The sequence below is a fragment of the Coregonus clupeaformis genome, chromosome 10 (assembly GCF_020615455.1).
Source record: "Coregonus clupeaformis isolate EN_2021a chromosome 10, ASM2061545v1, whole genome shotgun sequence".
Lineage (NCBI taxonomy): Eukaryota > Metazoa > Chordata > Actinopteri > Salmoniformes > Salmonidae > Coregonus > Coregonus clupeaformis.
Window position 1 is genome coordinate 13152418 of NC_059201.1, and position 20290 is coordinate 13172707.

The window sequence follows — 20290 nt, forward strand, 5'->3', positions numbered from 1 at the left end:
AAACCATCTGCGATGCAACGCTTGATCTCATTTCATCTAGGCCTAAGTTAATATCATTGTACCTTTTTTGGTTTTGTAGCCATGTGGCCTTGTACAGAAAACCAGTGGTTTTTATCTTAAATGTTATTTTTTACACAACTTTGTTAGTATTAAAACATGCTTGTCAAAATGATGGCGTTCTTGTTTGGCTCTGTTTTATTATTTCAACTAGCACTGACTTAAATCCGGACATTTGAACAAAATAAAAAGTTACCCTTTAAATAATTGTATATTTAAAAAATAATTTTATTCACACAACACAGTACATTTTAAATGAGTTTGTTAAATAACAGAATTGATACACATGGTCATTAGATGACATCAGGTCCCTTCGAAGTTTCTAAATAAACTAACAGCGTCCCACAGTGGAAGTGTCATAATACCCATAAAACCTAGCAGTCAAACAAGTCATTTTTCCCCATAGGGGATTTTAGAAACACTTAAAATAAGGGCTGTGTTTCATGTAGAGTTACTGTAAATCTCTCTCTGACAAGTGGACTTACTATATTCGGCTGAATGTATTAGTGTCTTATGAAATGCTGATTGTTGGCCTGTTTGGGTTAACTATTTTTAGGCTGGGGGGGTAAATGTATATCATGTGATTATATTGTGATCTAAAACGAATAAATAAAAAGAATTAGAAATATATTCCCAAGCTCCTGCACGTCATCTCTAGCTGACACATTTGATAACCGGTCAATTTAAAACTTGCACAAGACACTTCATAGAATTGTCCATTTGAAGAAATGTAGCCAATTTATTCATTACTACATTTAGCTAACATTAGATAGTTAATCCAGGGATTCTTACTTTTGCCTCGATTTGACAGTCTCGTCCAGATCATCTTGACATTTGTAGTTCTTTATGATAGCCACATTAGCAGCAAATTAGCATTTCATTTTTGGGGGTAAATACAGGAGAATATATTGATTAAGTCCCCTTGTCCGAGAGTTTTACATAGTTATCAAAACGTCACGCCAGGGTAAACCTATACGAAACAGCCCATAAGTGTTTCAAATTCCCTATGGGAAAAATAATTGGAACCATTTCCCTGTTTGCCCACTAGGCTTTATGGGTACTATGACTCATACTGTGGTACTCTATTCTATGGCAGCAAAAGTACCACTACATATCAAGTGATCACAAATACCAACACTACAATCATAGCCACTCACACACAGGCCATTACATTCTATATAATATCTACAATGTGGTCAGTAAAGTGCCAACTTTAGCTTAAATACTCTTTACAAACTAAGATGTCAGTTCAATCATAATGGTAAAGTGCTGTATGTATGCTCCAGTTCAGGATTGCGTAATACACACTCCAGTTATACAACACATTCAACACAACGATTGTGATACAATGGATATCTTGAGTTTGTCTGCACAACAATGCTCTCACAAACCGTTGTCAAATGCTTTGTACATCAGTTGCACAACCTGAGTGTTTACTAGGGCCTTTGTGCCTTTGGACATGAGGCTGTGGGTCACGTGTAGTAGAGGAGGTCAGTGGTGGTCCTCAGCAACGATCAACAAAGGGTTCAGTCCTGTCTCCAGCTCTTTCTGCTTCTGTAACAAACCCTGGAATCAAAACACAGTGCTTGTGAGTTATTTCCTCCCGCCTACTTTCAGATTCTCTACTCTCTCCCTGAAGTGTTCACTCAATTACTCTCCCTCGTGGATTTAAAAGAAATGGACTGGTGTAAGAAACAAGGGGAGGGGGCCATTAACACATGCTTGCTTTTTACTTTAGAGTGAAGGAGAGCTCACTGAGGAGAAGGGTGGAGAATGGCACAGAAGACACTGAAAATCTAGAATATGGAATAGGTGTGTGCTAGGTGTAATACAGATACCTGCCGTAGCTTTGAGAGGCTCTTCAGTATGGCCTGCTGTCTCTCTGTGTTCCTAAGCAGCTCTGGGTGGAGCAGCGGGTCCTTCTGTTGGGGAGGGCTAATGGGCCTGCACTGGACCGCATCTGTTACAATACCCACAACATGAAACTAGCACTATACACAAAATACATCTGACAATACCCAGAATACATCTGAGATGATCCCTATGCACAATAAATCTGTATATTATTGTAAATTTGCCTTTGGCTCGACAATAACATGACAAAGTTACGGTGTTGAGAGCAGAGCCGCAGCAACAGTGAAACTGACCTGTGTGTGGCTGTTGCTGTGTCTGTGGATGTGTAGAGGGTCTGGAGATGGGGGCACGGGGATCCATGTGGTACACCTCATCGGTCCTCAGGTAGGGGACGTAGTCAGAGGGGGGGGGGGGGCTGACTGTGTCCTGGAGCGACCCATGGGCCTGGGTAGGGGGGCGGGAGCCACGGGACTGCTTCTGAAGGCGGTGTTTGATGGCAGGAACTGGAGGGGATCTGGGGGGCCCCCTGGAGGAGCAATACCTTATTACACTGTCACTATATCTGTCAATGTGGTAGCCTGGTTAAACCAGACGGAATGTGGTAGCCTGGTTAAACCAGACGGAATGTGGTAGCCTGGTTAAACCAGACGGAATGTGGTAGCCTGGTTAAACCAGACGGAATGTGGTAGCCTGGTTAAACCAGACGGAATGTGGTAGCCTGGTTAAACCAGACGGAATGCTGAAAATGATTTCACCTCAAACAGTAAACAGTCTGTGTTCAGTCTGATTTAACCAGGCTACAGATGTAACACCACGGCCTGTATTTCTACTCACCTTCCAGTGTGAACAGCCATGGCGTGTGTCACACCTGTGATAGCATTTTTAATCCTGCCCTGTGCAGTGCTAGCAGGGTAGTTGGCATGTGGTGGCGAGGGGTCAGCAGGTTCGGGGTCAGGGGGGTGAGGGGTTCTGGTGTTCCTCTCCATCAGGGTCATGAGTTCCATCTGCCTGTGGAGGCGGCTCTCCTGCCTGGTGTGTTGCAGCCCTGCAGGGTAGCGCTCCGATGCTGGGACAAAGGGTTTACTGGGTCTCTGAGTGTTCCACTCTGGCCTGCGACCTCCTCCCCTATGTCTCTGGCCCTGGCCTCGGTCTGTCCGGGCAAAGGCCTCGTACAGGTCTCCTGCACCTGAGATGAGACTGTACTTTATTAATCCCCAAGAGGAAATTATTTTGTCTCACTTATAGACAGTGAAAAAAACAATACACACCACCTTCTCCACCTCCTCCTCTACCTCCCAGGTCGTTCAGCCAAACGTTCTCCTTCCCCGCCCCTGGGCCAGGAGGGTTCCTCTGGGCCAGCCGTGCCTCCTGCCTGGCCTCCCATCTGTACCTCTTGGCGTTGGGAGGAGGAGGAGGTCTGTGCTCTACAGGGATGTCTGAGGTCTGCACCGCCTGGCTTCGATTACCTAGAGCCTCCACTGTGTATGTGCAGCCTTGCCTGACTGCTGGGTTCACCTCTATGCAGACACAGAGAGAACACACACAGGGAGGCATTTTAGAATGCCTATTTACAATGGGGATTTGGTGAGTAGTAGATGCATGCCTTTATAGTACACGGTACATGACACTAAATCAGTAGTGTAATGTATATTACCAGTCTGGACTGCCGTGTCCTTCCTAAGGGAGGTGGTGCTGCAAGTCTCTTCTCTCAGGGTGTCCATCTCCCTCCCTGTCTGGTAGTGGTATGGTCCTGAGCCGGTGTTAAAGACTGAAGACAGAACAATCACAAACCTACTTTGCTTTCATCAAATACCAAGAGTCCCAAGGTTTCCCGGGCCCTGGTAGTCATCTACTAAACACCATGTTCAATGGAGAATCTCTATTGAACGTTTTTTAGTCCAGGACTAGTTATAGTCCAGTCCGGGAAACCAGAAGGCTTAGTCAAATAGCACTGTTACTGTATAAAGCACATGCGGTCGACTCCCCACCTGGAGAGCTAGGCCACTGGGTGTGCAGGATTTTGATCCAGCACTGCTCAAACACACCAGGGTCAGCTTAACATGGTCCTGTTGAGCAGTTGATTTGTAGAATGTGGTGTGTTAGAGTAGGGCTGGAACAAAAGTCTAAACACCCAGTGGCTCTCTTGGATGTAATATGCTATAACATTATAACATACATTAGCCTACAAACAAAAAGTATAATAAAATAATTCCCTCATTCAGTGAATCAGGTATCAAATGGCTTTACTTCGAAGCAAGGTCGCTAAGCGGAAGGGTTCTACAGTGGCTTGCGAAAGTATTCAACCCCCTTGGCATTTTTCCTATTTTGTTGCCTTACAACCTGGAATTAAAATAGATTTTTGGGGGGTTTGTATCATTTGATTTACACAACATGCCTACCACTTTGAAGATGCAAAATATTTTTAAGACAAAAATACAGAAAACTTGAGCGGGCATAACTATTCACCCCCCCAAAGTCAATATTTTGTAGAGCCACCTTTTGCAGCAATTACAACTGCAAGTCTCTTGGGGTATGTCTCTATAAACTTGGCACATCTAGCCACTGGGATTTTTGCCTATTCTTCAAGGCAAAACTGCTCCAGCTCCTTCAAGTTGGATGGGTTCCACTGGTGTCCAGCAATCATACCACAGATTCTCAATTGGATTGAGGTCTGGGCTTTGACAAGGCCATTCCAAGACATTTAAATGTTTCCTCTTAAACCACTCGAGTGTTGCTTTAGCAGTATGCTTAGGGTCATTGTCCTGCTGGAAGGTGAACCTCCGACCCAGTCTCAAATCTCTGGAAGACTGAAACAGGTTTCTCTCAAGAATTTCCCTGTATTTAGCACCATTCATCATTCCTTCAATTCTGACCAGTTTCCCAGTCCCTGCCGATGAAAAACATGGGGATGGTGTTCTTAGGGTGATGAGAGGTGTTGGGTTTGCGCCAAACATAGCGTTTTCCTTGATGGCCAAAAAGCTCAATTTTAGTCTCATCTGACCAGAGTACCTTCTTCCATATGTTTGGGGAGTCTCCCACATGCCTTTTGGCGAACACCAAACGTGTTTGCTTATTTTTTTCTTTAAGCAATGGCTTTTTTCTGGCCACTCTTCCGTAAAGCCCAGCTCTGTGGAGTGTACGGCTTAAAGCGGTCCTATGGACAGATACTCCAATCTCCGCTGTGGAGCTTTGCAGCTCCTTCAGGGTTATCTTTGGTCTCTTTGTTGCCTCTCTGATTAATGCCCTCCTTGCCTGGTCTGTGAGTTTTGGTGGGCAGCCCTCTCTTGGCAGGCTTGTTGTGGTGCCATATTCTTTCCATTTTTTAATAATGGATTTAAATGGTGCTCCGTGGGATGTTCAGGGTTGGGTTATAAAAAAATATCTGAAACTTTGATCTGTACTTCTCCACAACTTGGTCCCTGACCTGTTTGGAGAGCTCCTTGGTCTTCATGGTGCCGCTTGCTTGGTGGTGCCCCTTGCTTAGTGGTGTTGCAGATTCTGGGGCCTTTTCAGAACAGGTGTATATATACTGAGATCATGTGGCACTTAAATAAAGTCCACCTGTGTGCAATCTAACTAATTATGTGACTTCTGAAGATAATTGGTTCCACCAGATCTTATTTAGGGGCTTCATAGCAAAGGGGGTGAATACATATGCACGCACCACTTTTCCCGTGACTTATTTTTTAGACAAAAAAATTTATACGTTATTTTTTCATTTCACTTCACCAATTTGGACTACTTTGTGTATATCCATTACATGAAATCTAAATAAAAATCAATTTAAATTACAGGTTGTAATGCAACAAAAATGCCAAGGGGGATGAATACTTTTGCAATCCAGTGCCAAGTAAGACATGAAAGAAGTTAACTATTTCATCTAACATGTTCAGGGAAAGCTGGATATTTTGACATGCAACATGTCAAAATAGGATCCAGAATAGTTCGATATTTTTGTCTCTTTAGAGATCAATTTGCCTGCATGTTTTCTGTGCATATTGTCCTAGGCCAGGGTTCTCCAACCCCGTTCCTGGAGAGCTACCCTCCTGTAGGTTTTCACTCCAATCCCAGTTGTAACTAACCGGATTCAATTTATCAACTAGCTAATTATTAGAATCAGGGGTGCTAGATTAGGGTTGGAGCGAAAACCTACAGGAGGGTATCTCTCCAGGAACAGGTTGGAGAGCCCTGGGCTATGCCTATAGCTACATTATTTAACACATAAGGAAGTGGGAACACAAAACATTTGCTAGATTGCTAACTAAATATGATATTGTTGCTAGATAGCCATGCAATTGATCTTACAGTAAATGTGATGTCCTACAAAATCTTTCCACTGGTAGGCCTATAAAATCGGCCGATGTAGGCCTTTTCACCTTAAATGGCTTGCTCCACTCCGTTCTGCTGGCGCATCATCTCAATTACACACTGTTTGTGAAGGTGTAATTTCCTCTATATTGACACTTGAGAAATACTTTTTATACCTCATAAAGCTGAGACTATCCTCTTTTTTAACAACAGTAACGGTAGTTGTTTTTCCTGCAATTACATTTTGAAATGTTGCTCAACTGTCAGTATGCTTGCGCTAATCAGAACGCATATCTCCCTTCACTCAGTGTGCAAAGGGGGGAGAGGGAGTGAGCGCCAGCAACGAAACAGGGACAGGGCAGATACTTTCACTGCAGGAAGCAGGTTAATGCATAATACTGTTGACCAAATAATGGTTTTAGAACCCAAAAATCTGCAGGAACATTGTGTAGCCTAAATTACCGAAATTACCGACGTTACAGAAACAGGAGACAGACTCCTGCTCCCATGTGCCATTCTAGGTCACCTACTTTACCTCGGTAAGAGGAGAGCAATGTCGGTAATTTTTTGGTTTGACCACCGTCCCAGCTCTATTAGTGTTGTGGTCTATATAATTGTAGGCCACCTTGCTCTCTCCTCTGGCAACCGCCCGGCTTGCACTGGCACACGCACATGACGTGAACCAACAGAGGCACACGTGGTTGGATAGCTCTCTTGACAGTGCGCTTCGAGTATTATTTCATGTAAAAATATATATATATATGTTTTGCTGCGTGGCAACAATTAAGCAGACTAAGACTTTTTTAGGCCCGGCAACACCCTGTAATTAGCCCCGGTAACTGTAATCACCCCGTGACGAGCCAGGTTCCCCCTCCAGAGAGCATTGCAGCTTGGAGACGTCGTGTCCCTTCCTGGCCAGCTCTCTGATCCTCTGCTGGTGCTTGTCCTTCAGGGCCTCCTCTTGGGCCCGCTGAACACTCAGGTAAAGCTCCTCCTGCTTCCGACTGTGCTGCTCCTGCAAGGAACCCCGCACGTGTTACAAAGACCCCAACAAACACAGTCTGTTGTCAGTTAATATAATGCATGCTTGGCATGACAACACAACAGGAGTAGGCTAAAACTCATAATACAATTCAAAATGAAAAAGCTGGCAAGCTCCAGCCACATGACATTAACTTAATTTGTGATTGCTAGTCATCTCTTTTATTAAAGCGGATCTACTGCCAGAGATCCCCAATGAGCTCTAAGTTCAGAAGTGTAACGTCTGTGTGCTCTGACCTCCTTGTGTCTCTTTCTCTGAGTGTCAAGCTGGTACTGTGTCTGAAGCAGCTCTCTCTCCTGCGCCACTCTCCTCTCCTCCTCCTGCTCCACAGCCTGGCGCACGGCCTCCTCCGCTTCACGCTGCCTCCTCCTCTCCTCCACCTGAGCCTCAATGGCACGCTGGAACAGGACGGGACAACCAATCCACAATCCTGTCAATCATCTCAGAGTCTCAATGGCCAAGAGAATTCAACATTTTATTAGGATCCCCATTAGCTGACGCCATGACGTCAGATAATATTCCTGGGGTCCAACATAGAACATTGCGTAAGATTCAACATTAGGTTAAAGGGCTTGGTCTTCTCCCGTTATCCCACTCATACCTGATGCTCCAGCTGTTTCAGTCTCTTCCTCTCTCTCTCCTCGATCTGGGCTGGGTCCAGTAGGGCCGTCATGGTACGGAGATGGCTGAACACAGAAATATAATCATAGAATAGAATAGAATTAATAATTGTTCCTCCTGTACTGGATGGCTCACCTGGCCTTCTGTGGGAAGCCTCCAGTGGTGTCGACGCTGGCTCTCCCAAGACTGTCCCCTCCGTAGGTGCTGGCTCCGTCCCAGGCCACAGACAGGGCTCCAGAAGCGGTCCTCTGGTGACTGAGGGAGCTCAGGGGCTCTGACTTGCCCCTTTCTGCAGCCACGGGGACCTGGAGAGGGACTCTCATCTGCGGGGAGTCAAAGTGCATGGCCCAGCGCTCATGGTCCTCAGCCTGGGAGAGAGGGAGGGAGGTGGGTTAGTGTAAACACGCTATTGAGCAATGCTTTCAATTCAAGTCCTGGGAACCTACAGGGGCAAACATTTTAATTATATCCCGGCACTAACAAACCCGATTCAACTAAGCAATTAATCAGCCTGTTACTTGGCTGAGATACTGTTTCTCCTTCCGGCGTCGAAGCTTGTCCTCCTCCCTCTGCTGGTCCAGGTCCTGCAGCCATCTCCTATGCTGCTCCTTCTTCTGAGCACTGAAGGCATGTTCTACTGGGGTGGCCTCCTGGACATCACAATCACAAAAACAGCAACATTACAACAGCACTCTGTTGTAACCTTCAGTTGAGATGGCCTGTGGCTGTTACCTGTAACTCTAATAGTAAATGTGTGTTTTTTACGTTATGGTAGTGAATGGTACTCTACCCCCACCACGAAGGCAGATCTGATAGCAGAAGGGAGGTCTCGGTGACTGCTGCAGCTCTGAGTGGACCACACTGTGTCTGTGTCCTCCAGACCGGGTCCTCCTAGCCTCTCCTCCTGCATCTGGCCAGAGACCACAGAAACTTGTCAACAAACATATTCTTAGGACATTGACAGTGAAAACTATTAGAGCCAATGAGCTGATAATAATGACATTGATTGGGTGAAATCCATTGCCTACCCTGGTGTGCATGTGACCATCTCCAGGACCAGGTTTAGATGAGATGGTCATTTTTCCCCTTGGGCCATAGTCTGCCGTGACATCTGGTCTGCTCAGGTCTTTCTGCTGTTCCTTCAGAGCCATCTGTTCATCTTAACCAGACAGAGAAGCAAGCCAATCAAATCACTTCATTAATGTCTGATATAAGCTGTATCACACCACAATACCCAGACACCACCAATCAATCAATTAAAGTGATGCTCCAGAGGTTTTGAATAATTTCAGGCAGTAGTTTTGAAAATAATGCTAAGGAGCCAAAATGGGTCCCAGAAAATTGTGCACTACGTCATCCATTTCGTATGATATGTAATATAATGTGAAATTCATATGATATGTTATGAATTTGTAAGTGCTTAAAATCCCATAGATAAAAATAAAAAAATGTAAAGGCACTACCGAAAGTGAAATCAGACCTTTGCTGTATGGTGTGCTGTGGTCCTAGGGTTTGGAATTGCCAGGGACTTCACAATACTATATCACGATACTTAGGTGCCGACACGATATGTATTGTGATTTTCACGATTCTATACTGAACAAAAAAATATAAACGCAACATGCAACAAATTCAAAGATTTTACTGAGTTACACTTCCTAGAAGGAAATCAGTCAATTTAAATAAATTCATTAGGCCATAATCTATGGTTTTCACATGACTGGGCAGGGGCGCAGCCATGAGTGGGCCTGGGAGGGCATAGTCTCACCCACTTGGGAGCCAGGTCCACCCACTTGGGAGCCAGGCCCAGCCAATCAGAATGAGTTTTTCCCCACAAAAGGGCTTTTTACATAAATAAAAATACTCCCCCCCCCCTGCTTCTTTGGCCTCCACTGATTCTTTGTCCATCTCTCTTTCTCCCAGAGAACTGAACAGGCCAGACAGTAGACCACCATTCACCCACCTGCTCCTCTGTAGCTCAATTGGTAGCGCATGGCGCTTGTAACACCAGGGTAGTGGGTTCGATCCCCGGGACCACCCATACGTAAAAATGTATGCACACATGACTGTAAGTCGCTTTGGATAAAAGCGTCTGCTAAATGTCATATTATTATTATATTATAAAAGAAAGTAAGTTAAATACAAGTTGTCAAGTTGTGAAATGTGCTACTAGAACATGACCTTTCATCCTCCCTTTTTCCCTGTGAGTTTCCATTCCCACTAACATGTGGCGCTTAGTGGTTAAGAGCGTTGTGCCAGTAACCGAAAGGTCGCTGGTTCTAATCCCCGAGCCGACTAGGTGAAAAATCTGTCGATGTGCCCTTGAGCAAGGCACTTAACCCTAATTGCGCCTGTAAGTCGCTCTGGATAAGAGCGTCTGCTAAATGACAAAAATGTAAATGTAATGTGCAGCACTCCCTTCTCTCCCCGTTCCATTCAACAGGCAATCCTCTTTAGAGTTCCCTGCATTTCCTTAGGGATATGCAGACACTGTTAGCTACATGTATCATAGCAGGTAGTGGTACATCTTCAATTTCATCATCAGGTTTATTTAACAGAGTGCCAGTTGCACTAGAATTGGGATGATTGTAAACATCCACTCTCACCTGTTTGAGGCTGGGTGTGTACGTCCTGATTGTTGATTGTGCTGAGGATCTGTTGGAGCTGCTCATTGGTCAAACAGACCAAGCTGTCCTTCACAGTGGTCTTTGGAGGTCTATCAGTGGCTATCTGCCTGTGTTCTTTAGCTGAGGGCACTTTGGCCACGGCTTTGGTATTGTGGTCAGTGCTGCCCTTGGCCTTTGGTTTTGTATGATTGGATGCAACCATTGGAGTGTCATTCTTGACTGGCACAGTGTTGGTGATAGGGACTGCCGTCCTCCTCTCTGCACGTTTCCTCTGTACTCTCAGAGGCTCCTCAGATACTGGCTCAGGAAACTTCTTTGAGTTGAGAGCATTTTGCGGTCTGGTTCGAGAGAGTATCTAAACATTAAGACATAAAAAGGAAAGGAAAACAACAAGGAAAGTTACAGTTCATGCATTTAGTCCCCTGTAGCTCAGTTGGTAGAGCATGGCGCTTGCAGCGCCAGGGTTGTGGGTTCGTTTCCCACGGGGGGCCAGTATGAAAATGTATGCACTCACTAACTGTAAGTCGCTCTGGATAAGAGCGTCTGCTAAATGACTAAAATGTAAATGTATGACCCTAGGTGCAAAAAGTAACAGTTGGTTGTTAGATAGCAGATCAATCTCTTACCTTATTTTGATTCTTCGTATCAACACCTACAATCATGGCAAGACATAAATTACAACTCAAGTTCAAATCAGCTTTGATTCCTTTGAAGCACATGGTAATGTATATTGATATCTTAAAGTTTAACTGAAAGGTATGATACCTACCATGATGATTGGTTAGAATTAGCCTGGGCTTTCCATTTTCAAGTTCGAACATCAGACCATCCCTGTTCACCAAAACAAAAGGTTATAGCTATAGATCTAACGTTAGGTAGCTAGCTTGCTACATAAGGCAGATATAGATATAACATTACAGTACAATGCTAGACAAATTATCTTTCCAAACTTTGCTGGCTGGTTTACAAGCTTTAGCTAGCTAGCTAGCTTACGTCACCAACTGCAAAACTCGCTAGCTAACGTTAGCTATGCTAGCTAACTTTAAACACGACTGGTGATAGAAAAAAACATAACTCACCCCAGATTCATTTTAGCTGACAGTTGTCAATCAACTGGCTGAACGATATACATAAATCTTGGTTAGCAACGTTGTTATTTGGTGAGAAACATTGCTAGGTAATAATTGTCCAGTTAGCCCAAACTGCTAGCTAAACATTGACACCTCTTGATATGTTTATTGTGTCAGAGATCCTTTTCTAATATCTCTGATTGTGTATGTTGGTTGCTGTCAACGACCAATGAGAACATCATTGATTGGCTTATCATTCACAAGTTTGTATTGAGCAGCGAATCAGAAAGCGTCTTGCTAAACAGGTTAACTTTACGTTTCCGACATTACGGCGGTAAACCCCTCAGTGTGTTAAACTCGGATTTTGACTAGATGGTATACGGGACAAGAGAGCAAGAGGCGAATCGAGAGGATTTACTCCGCCCAAAATATGTCCGAATGAGATTTTTTTTAAAGAATTGTATGGAGGTCTGTGAGAGTGTCGAATTACGTAAGGCTTATTTGATCGAATAGAAGTTTCGTAATATTTAGGCTGTTACAAATGTATTGATATAAGTGGATGCACGTCGCATTCCGACAACTTTGAGAAAAATGACCTAGTTCATGTTGTTTTTATTTTTGCACTGTCTCTATGTACACCAAATATTGTATAAATAAAGATGCACACTCACATGACTCTACACACTGCACTAACCCTCCAACACACACACATAACATGCAAACACATTTATATTGACTCTACACACACTCACATTCAATCATCATTTACACTGCTGCTACTCTGTTTATTATATATCCTGATGCCTAGTCACCTTACCCCTATATATACCTACCTCTATCACTCCAGTATCCCTGCACATTGTAAATATGGAATTGTAACTGACCCTGTATATAGCTTCTTACTTTATTGTGTTCTTCTTATTTCTTATTTGATTTATCATGTGTTTTTGTTCTACCTTTTTTTTAGTGCTACATTGATATTGATTACTGCATTGTTGGGTTTGGAGCTTGCAAGAAAGGCATTTCACTGTGCTTGTGCAAGTGACATTAAAAACTTGGCAGCAGCTACTCTTCCTGGGGTCTGGCAAAATTAAGGCAGTTCCACAATTTTAAAAACATCACAATACATTCATAACAGATTTCACAACACACCAAGTGTGTGCCCTCAGGCCCTTACTCCACTACCACATATCTACAACACAAAATCCACGTGTACGTGTGTATAGAGTGTGTTATCATGTTATCATGTGTGTGTATGCGCCTATGTTTGTGTTGCTTCACAGTCCCCGCTGTTCCATAAGGTGTATTTGTATCTGTTTTAAAAAATCTGATTCTACTGCTTGCATCAGTTACCTGATGTGGAATAGAGTGACATGTAGTCATGGCTCTATGTAGTACTGTGCGCCTCCCATAGTCTGTTCTGGACTTGGGGACTGTGAAGAGACCTCTGGTGACATGTCTTGTGGGGTATGCATGGGAGTCTGAGCTGTGTGCTAGTCGTTTAAACATTGATTAACATTAGAATGGTCCCGCCTGACCTTGCCTGCCTTGAGGACATGTATTTCCATTGTTAGAGCGGTCACTCTGCAATCTTGTCAATATAATAGATACTCTGACGGGACTCCTGAAAACACGCCACTTCGACGGTTATGGCTAGCAGGGATTCAGTTTTAGTCAGAATGTACTTTTCTTAGCAGGTTTAGGAGAACGTATGCAGCAGGTTATAAGAATAAACGTGGCAGGTTAGGAAAAGGGTTAGGGTTAGCTAAAATGTAAAAAAAAAACTAACACATTTGACAAAAGCTGGATCCCATCTAGATTTGATCCACTTTGGATACAGTTCCGACCGGAAGTGACTTTTCGTAGCAGGTTAGGAGAGCATTTTCGCTAACCCTAACCTTAACCTAATTATCATAGCCTGCTACGTTAGTTATCCTAACCTGCTGCACACATTTCCATAACCTGCTAGGTTAAAGTCACTTCCGGAAGTAAGTGGCATGTTTTTTTAAGGAATCTCGATGGTATACACACATACAGCTACAGACATAAGTTACTTTTTGTAGCAGGTTAGGAGAACGTCCGCAACATGTTAGGATAATTAACGTAGCAGGTTAGGATAATTAGGTTAGGGAAAATGCTCTCCTAACCTGCTACGAAACGTCCTTTCCGGTCGTAGCTATATCCAAAGTGGGTAATGTCTAGAAGGGATCCAGCTTTTGTCAAATATATGTCAAGTTTTTTTTGTTGTTGTTGCTGCATTTGACCTAACCATAACCTAATTGTCATAACATGCTGCGTATGTTCCCCTGGGTGAATGAACGTAGCAGTTTATGAAAATTAGGTTAAAGTTAGGGAAAGGGTTAGCTAAAATGCTATCATAACCTGCTTCAAAAAGTCACTTCCGTCCGTAGCTGCATTCTTTCTAGTCACAACCGTAAACTCGGCCTTCGTTGCTTTACGCCGGTGAAACGAGCATACCTGAGTAACGTGTCATTAATTTTTCACAATCACACGAATGAGGAGGGGACTAATTAGGAGGAAACATGAAAATGTAACAACAAACGGAAAAAAACAACCCTTTGGACCATGCTAGCAAAGATACTGATACTGTTCTGTGACGCAAGGACATGCTATTGCTAGCTAGCTAACATGATGAGACCAAAGAGAACCTGTTGGGTCGGTGTATGTCGTGCTTGTGGGGAAAACATTTCCCATAGAATATACATGCACAATCTCTTCAGTCAATTCGAAGGTCAATGTTTGAAACCATATGACTACACCACAGCATTGGAGGACCTCACTGGACCAATTTCTCAGGACGATGCCTTACCACAGATCATTTGCGAAACGTGTCGCAAACTTCTCAAAAGGTATTACAAAAGCTTTTGCGATGTGGAGAAAATTGGCAGTATATTTCGAGAGAGTGCTCAGAGGCAGAGGGAGAGTCGCTCTCTCGCATGGCGAACTCTGGAGGCCCAGCAAGGTAAGAGTAGTATCACCCCCTCCCCTCAAGAGAGAATGACAGACGCGTGTAAGGTTACCCCGCCAGATTTTACAGTAACGTTAGTAGTTGTGCCAAAGAGCGAGAACACAGACGAAGACGCAACACCAGACCCCAACAGCGATAGCATCAAACATGAGCCTGCAGAAATCTCAGTATACTTGGAAGAAGATATGGAGCAGGAGCCACAGTCTGGCGATGATGATGATGATGATGATGATGATGCTGCTGCTTCTTCGAAGCTAAGCCAGGTAAACACGTGTTGTCACCTCTAATACCTGCTGTATGTTGGAGAGAAGTCGGGGGTAGTGTGAAAGGATCTAAACATCTTGATATAGTTTCTAGGTAGGTGTTTAAGGTCGCTAGTCTGCACACTACCCCCTTCCTTCAGAAAATGTGTGCTGAGGTTCTGAAGTCCTGCACCCCTCTTATAGCACCACACAGTAGTGCCATGATCCTATTTCTGACAGCAATGCGGTGATAATTTATAACCTATAAAGTTGAACTTCACTCAACCCTGGTCAACGTTCACATCAAAATGACAGAATTTTTATAGTTTGGTCGCTGGTATCAGGTGAAAATGCTTGCTGGGCCATTAAAAGTTACATATTGATTGATATTGATTTCCCCCTCCTATTTCTAGGTGAGTGTGCAGTCTAAATACATCCTTTCTGGACCCATGGAGAAACTTGTGGATAACATTTTGAATGGACAATTCTTCAGCGCAGCAAAGGCAATAATGGAAGATCCTGATTTGGCTCCCCTTGTCACCAAAGAGGTTTTGAATGAAGTCGTCAAAGAATGCAAAGAGCTCACTAGCGTTCCATTCAACTCCATACTTAGACAGACCAGTCCATCCTCTCTGGAAGCCTTCAAATGGGACACTGTTTTTACTGAATGGAAGACAACCGCACCCACGTTCCTTAGGTTTCTGGAGTCTGCAAGCACATCTACATGGGTTTCTGCCATGACCAAAGAACGTACGCAGAGAAAGAACTTTGCCATAGGCATGGCTGGAGCCACTCTTCTCAAGGCACGTTGCGGCAGGATGAGTGCACCCATGTTTCGGAACTCGCTTATCCTGCACCAGGCTCAGAAGAAAAAATGCTTCAATAGGTTTGCCAGACTTGGTGTCTGTGTTACTAGGCAAAGCATGCTTCATCTGTTGAGAAGAGTCAGGGCATCCGACGAAGTAACCAGGACTCCCTCTGCAGGTGAAGACCACAACTACGACTCAGTAGCACCAAGAAGATCCACAGAAAATACTGACAGACAGGTGTGTAGTATTTCTTTCTATCAGGGTTGGGGTCAATTCCATTTACATTCCAGTCAATTCGGGAAGTAGGCCTACACTGAAATTCCAATTGTCTTCAATGCTTTTCAAAGATGAAAAATTGGAATTGCAATTTGGTTTACTTTCTGAATTTAATTGGAATTGCCCCCAACCTTGGTTGCGATATACAGTGTCTTCAGAAAGTATTCACACCCCTTGACTTTTTCCACATTTTGTTGTTACAAAGTGGGATTAAAATTGATTTAAATGTCATTTTTGTCAACTATCTACACAGAATACTCAAATGTCAAAGTGGAAGAAAAATTCTAACCTTTGTAAAACATTTCATGAAAAATAAAACACTATCTTGATTAGAGAAGTATTCAACCCCCTGAGCCAATACATGTTAGAATCACCATTGGCAGCGATTACAGCAGTGAGTCTTTCTTAGTAGGTCTCTAAGAGCTTTCTACACCTGGAAGGTGCAACATTTGCCCATTATTTTATTTAAATTCTTCAAGCTCTGTCAAATTGGTTGTTGATCATTGCTAGACAACCATTTTCAGGTCTTGCTATAGATTTTCAAGCAGATTTAAGTCAAAACTGTAACTCGGCCATTCAGGAACATTCAATGTCTTGGTAAGCAACTCCAGAGTAGATTTGGCCTTATGTAATCAGTTATTGTCCTGCTGAAAGGTGAATTCATCTCCCAGTGTCTGGTGGAAAGTAGACTGAACCAGGTTTTCCTCTAGGATTTTGCCTGTGCTTAGCTCCATTACGTAAATTTTTTTATCCTGAAAAACTCTCCAGTCTTTAACGATTACAAGCATACCCATAGCATGATGCAGCCACCACTATGCTTGAAAATATGGAGTGGTACTCAGTAATGTGTTGTATTGGTTTTGTCCCAAACATAACAATTTGTACTAGCGATGTACATTTTGCTGCCGACTAACCGACCCTCATTAACCGGTCAACAAACGAAACGAAAAAAATTCCAAACAGTACATTGCTTGTACAGAAAATACTATGCATGCATACAAGGAACAGACATTTTTCATTAAGAGCTTAATGAAAACATAACAATAGCAAGCCTATTGTTTTGCAGTCAAAAGCCTATTGCTTATTATTGAACATGAAACTCCTTTAATGAAGCAGCTAATAAAATTGCATTTAATATTATTTGTTGCGCAACGACTAGGTTAAAAAAAAGCTTGTTTAGCTCCAATACCAGCTTTTTGAGGTGCTCTCTCGCTGTCTGACAGGTGATAGGCTATTCCACTCATCAAACTAGGCTCTGTATACTGTGCGTGTTTGATAAATGACGACTAACAAATACACACGAGTCAATTTAATTCCATTATGCTAATTAACCTATAGACCGATAAGCATGACCAGCCAAATGTATTTTCGGTGGCCAACCGAATAATGGTTAGCCATTAACTTTTTGTCCTGAATAGGGATGTTAATTGCTTTTTTTTGCAGTATTACTTTAGTGCCTTGTTGCAAACAGGATGCATGTTTGCAACAATAATATTTTTTTATACTGTACAGGCTTCCTTCTTTTCACTCTGTCAATTAGGTTTAGGGCTGTCCCCTAATTTTTTTTATATACAGTGGGGAGAACAAGTATTTGATACACTGCCGATTTTGCAGGTTTTCCTACTTACAAAGCATGTAGAGGTCTGTCATTTTTATCATAGGTACACTTCAACTGTAATGATGTGCAAATAGTTAAAGTCTCTCTCTGTTTACCAGTCACGAGCATCTGGCTATCCCAGACCTGTCATCACCTGGTCCTGGTTGGAGATACCTTATCTACAGATCTCCCCCACCTCCACCCTTATCAACCCCCTTGAGAGACTATAGCCCCTCCCTGCCCCAAAAATCCTTCCAGATAGCCCTGGGTCATGTTCAGTTGGGCACATCCTAGCAAACAAGAAGATAGTGATGCAGTGGATAGCAGCTTTCTAACTGGCTCCTAACCAATTGTGCAATTTTTTTTTTACACTGATCTGAACTTTTTTTGTAAATAATATTTCCGCCTTCATTTCCCATGACCGAAAGCAGTTTCTGGACATCAGAACAGAGATCACTAACCTCCATTTGGATAAAGATTTCTACTTCAACGAGTCGGCAGCTGTGGATGTACTGCTCATTCTGGACCAGGCCCTAATCCCCGGGACTCGAGAGGAAGAGACGGTGCAAGACAGGCAAACGAGGGGCTCCCTGATGAGACTACTTCGGCGATTAAATAAACCGCCTCTACCATCCGTTCTATTGGCGAACGTACACAATATATACAAAAGTATGTGGACAACCCTTGAAATTACTGGATTTGACTATTTCAGCCACACCCATTGCTGACAGGTGTATAAAATCGAGTACACAGCCATGCAATCTCCATAGCCAAACATTGGCAGTAGAATGGCCTTACTGAAGAGCTCAGTGACTTTCAACGTGGCTGGGTTTGGCAGATGCCAGGAGAACGCTACATGCCCGAATGCATAAAGTTTGGTGGAGGAGGAATAATAGTCTGGGGCTGTTTTTCATGGTTCGTGCTAGGCTCCTTAGTTCCAGTGAAGGGAAATCTTAACGCTACAGCATACAATTACATTTTAGACGATTCTGTGCTTCTAACTTTGTGGCAACAGTTTGGGGAAGGCCCTTTCCTGTTTCAGCATGACAATGCCGCTGTGCACAAAATGAGGTCCATACAGAAATGGTTTGTCAAGATCGGTGTGGAAGAACGACTAGCCTGAACAGACCCTGACCTCAACCCCATCGAACACCTTTGGGATGAATTGTAACGCAGACTGCGAGCCAGGCCTAATCGCCCAATATCAGTGCCCGACCTCACTAATGCTCTTGTGGCTGAATGGAAGCAAATCTCCACAGCAATGATCCAACATTTAGTGGAAAGCCTTCCCAGAAGAGTGGAGGCTGTTATAGCAGCAAAGGGGGGACCAACTCCATATTAATGACCATGATTTTGGAATGAGATGTTCGACACACAATTCATCTTCTCCTTTCCCTCTTCTGATAACCAGGTGGCGAATCACATCTCTGCATGTCTGGCAGACATATCAGTGTGGATGTCGGATCACCACCTCAAGCTGAACCTCAACAAGACGGAGCTGCTCTTCCTCCCGGGGAAGGACTGCCTGCTCCATGATCTGCCATCACGGTTGACAACTCCGTTGTGTCCTCCTCCCAGAGTGCAAAGAACCTTGGCATGACCCTGGATCTGTCGTTCTCCGCTAACATCAAAGCGGTGACCCGATCCTGTAGGTTCATGCTCTACAACATTCGCAGAGTACGACCCAACCTTACACAGGAAGCGGCACAGGTCCTAATCCAGGCACTTGTCATCTCCCGTCTGGATTACTGCAACTCGCTGTTGGCTGGGCTCCCTGCCTGTGCTATTAAACCCCTACAACCCATCCAGAACGCTGCAGCCCGTCTGGTGTTCAACCTTCCCAAGTTCTCTCACGTCACCCCGCTCCTCCGTACACTCCACTGGCTTCCAGTTGAAGCTTGCAAAAAATATATATATTTTTTAATAAATATAAATATATATATATATATATATATATATATATATATATAACAAATGAAAATTAAAAATATACTCAAAAATATAAAAAAATACATTGTAAAGTGGTTGTCCCACTGGTATCATAAGGTGAATGCACCAATTTGTAAGTTGCTCTGGATAAGAGCGTCTGCTAAATGACGTAAATGTAAAATGTAAATGTACTTCTATGCTTAATCAGGTGTGCGTCCTTACTCAACATTGACAGGAGCGCTCCAAACAAAAGACAATTACTAAATTGACAAAACTCCTAAATTGAATGCCCTTTGCGAGGCATTGTAAAACCTCCCTGGTCTTTGTGATTGAGTCTATGTTTGAAATGTACTGCTTGACTGAGGAACCTTACAGATAATTGTATGTGTGGGGTACAGGGATGAGGTAGTCATTCAAAAATCATGTTAAACATTATTGCACACATTTACATTTTTTTTACATTTTTAGTCATTTAGCAGACGCTCTTATCCAGAGCGACTTACAGTTAGTGAATACATTTTTTTTTATATATACTGGCCCCCCGTGGGAATCAAACCTACAACCCTGGCGTTGCAAAAGCCATGCTCTATCAACTGAGCTACATCCCTGCCGGCCATTCCCTCCCCTACCCTGGGCCAATTGTGCGCCGCCCATGAGTCTCCCGGTCGCGGCCGGCTGCGACAGAGCCTGGATTCGAACCAGGATCTCTAGTGGCACAGTTAGCACTGCGATGCAGTGCCTTAGACCACTGCGCCACTCAGGAGTTGAGTCCATGTAACTTATGTGACTTGTTCCATTCTTACTCCTGCACTTTAGGCTTGCCATAACAAAGGGGTTGAATACTTATTGACTCAAGACAGTTCAGCTTT

General features: G+C 43.5%; 1 protein-coding gene across 6 annotated transcripts; it reads right to left on the reverse strand.

Annotated features, from left to right (window-relative positions):
* Positions 1-618: 618 nt before the first annotated feature.
* On the reverse strand, positions 619-12257 carry ccdc66 (coiled-coil domain containing 66). 6 transcript variants are annotated; one of them, XM_041887313.2, is made up of 17 exons: positions 11589-12257; positions 11279-11340; positions 11136-11161; positions 10489-10864; positions 8911-9041; positions 8673-8786; positions 8401-8532; positions 8018-8250; positions 7863-7947; positions 7498-7659; positions 7069-7234; positions 3566-3679; positions 3180-3428; positions 2746-3097; positions 2205-2437; positions 1896-2017; positions 619-1623 (listed from the first exon to the last, which is right to left on the reverse strand). In XM_041887313.2, exons 1-17 carry the CDS (start codon positions 11597-11599, stop codon positions 1549-1551), a joined length of 2643 nt encoding a protein of 880 aa, XP_041743247.2. In that variant the 5' UTR covers positions 11600-12257; the 3' UTR covers positions 619-1548. The 6 variants fall into 6 exon arrangements, with proteins under 6 accessions (XP_041743247.2, XP_041743248.2, XP_041743250.2 ...); XM_041887314.2 differs by having other exon boundaries at positions 8679-8792; XM_041887316.2 differs by having other exon boundaries at positions 3204-3428; positions 8673-8792.
* Between the last annotated feature and the right edge of the window lie 8033 nt (positions 12258-20290).

Coding starts and splice junctions, on each gene's coding strand:
- ccdc66 (XM_041887311.2), bottom strand. Junction 2,438..2,745: donor ATGGCTGTTCACACTGGAAG/GTGAGTAGAAAT, acceptor TTGCTCCTCCAG/GGGGCCCCCCAGATCCCCTC. Junction 2,018..2,204: donor ACAGCAACAGCCACACACAG/GTCAGTTTCACT, acceptor GTATTGTAACAG/ATGCGGTCCAGTGCAGGCCC.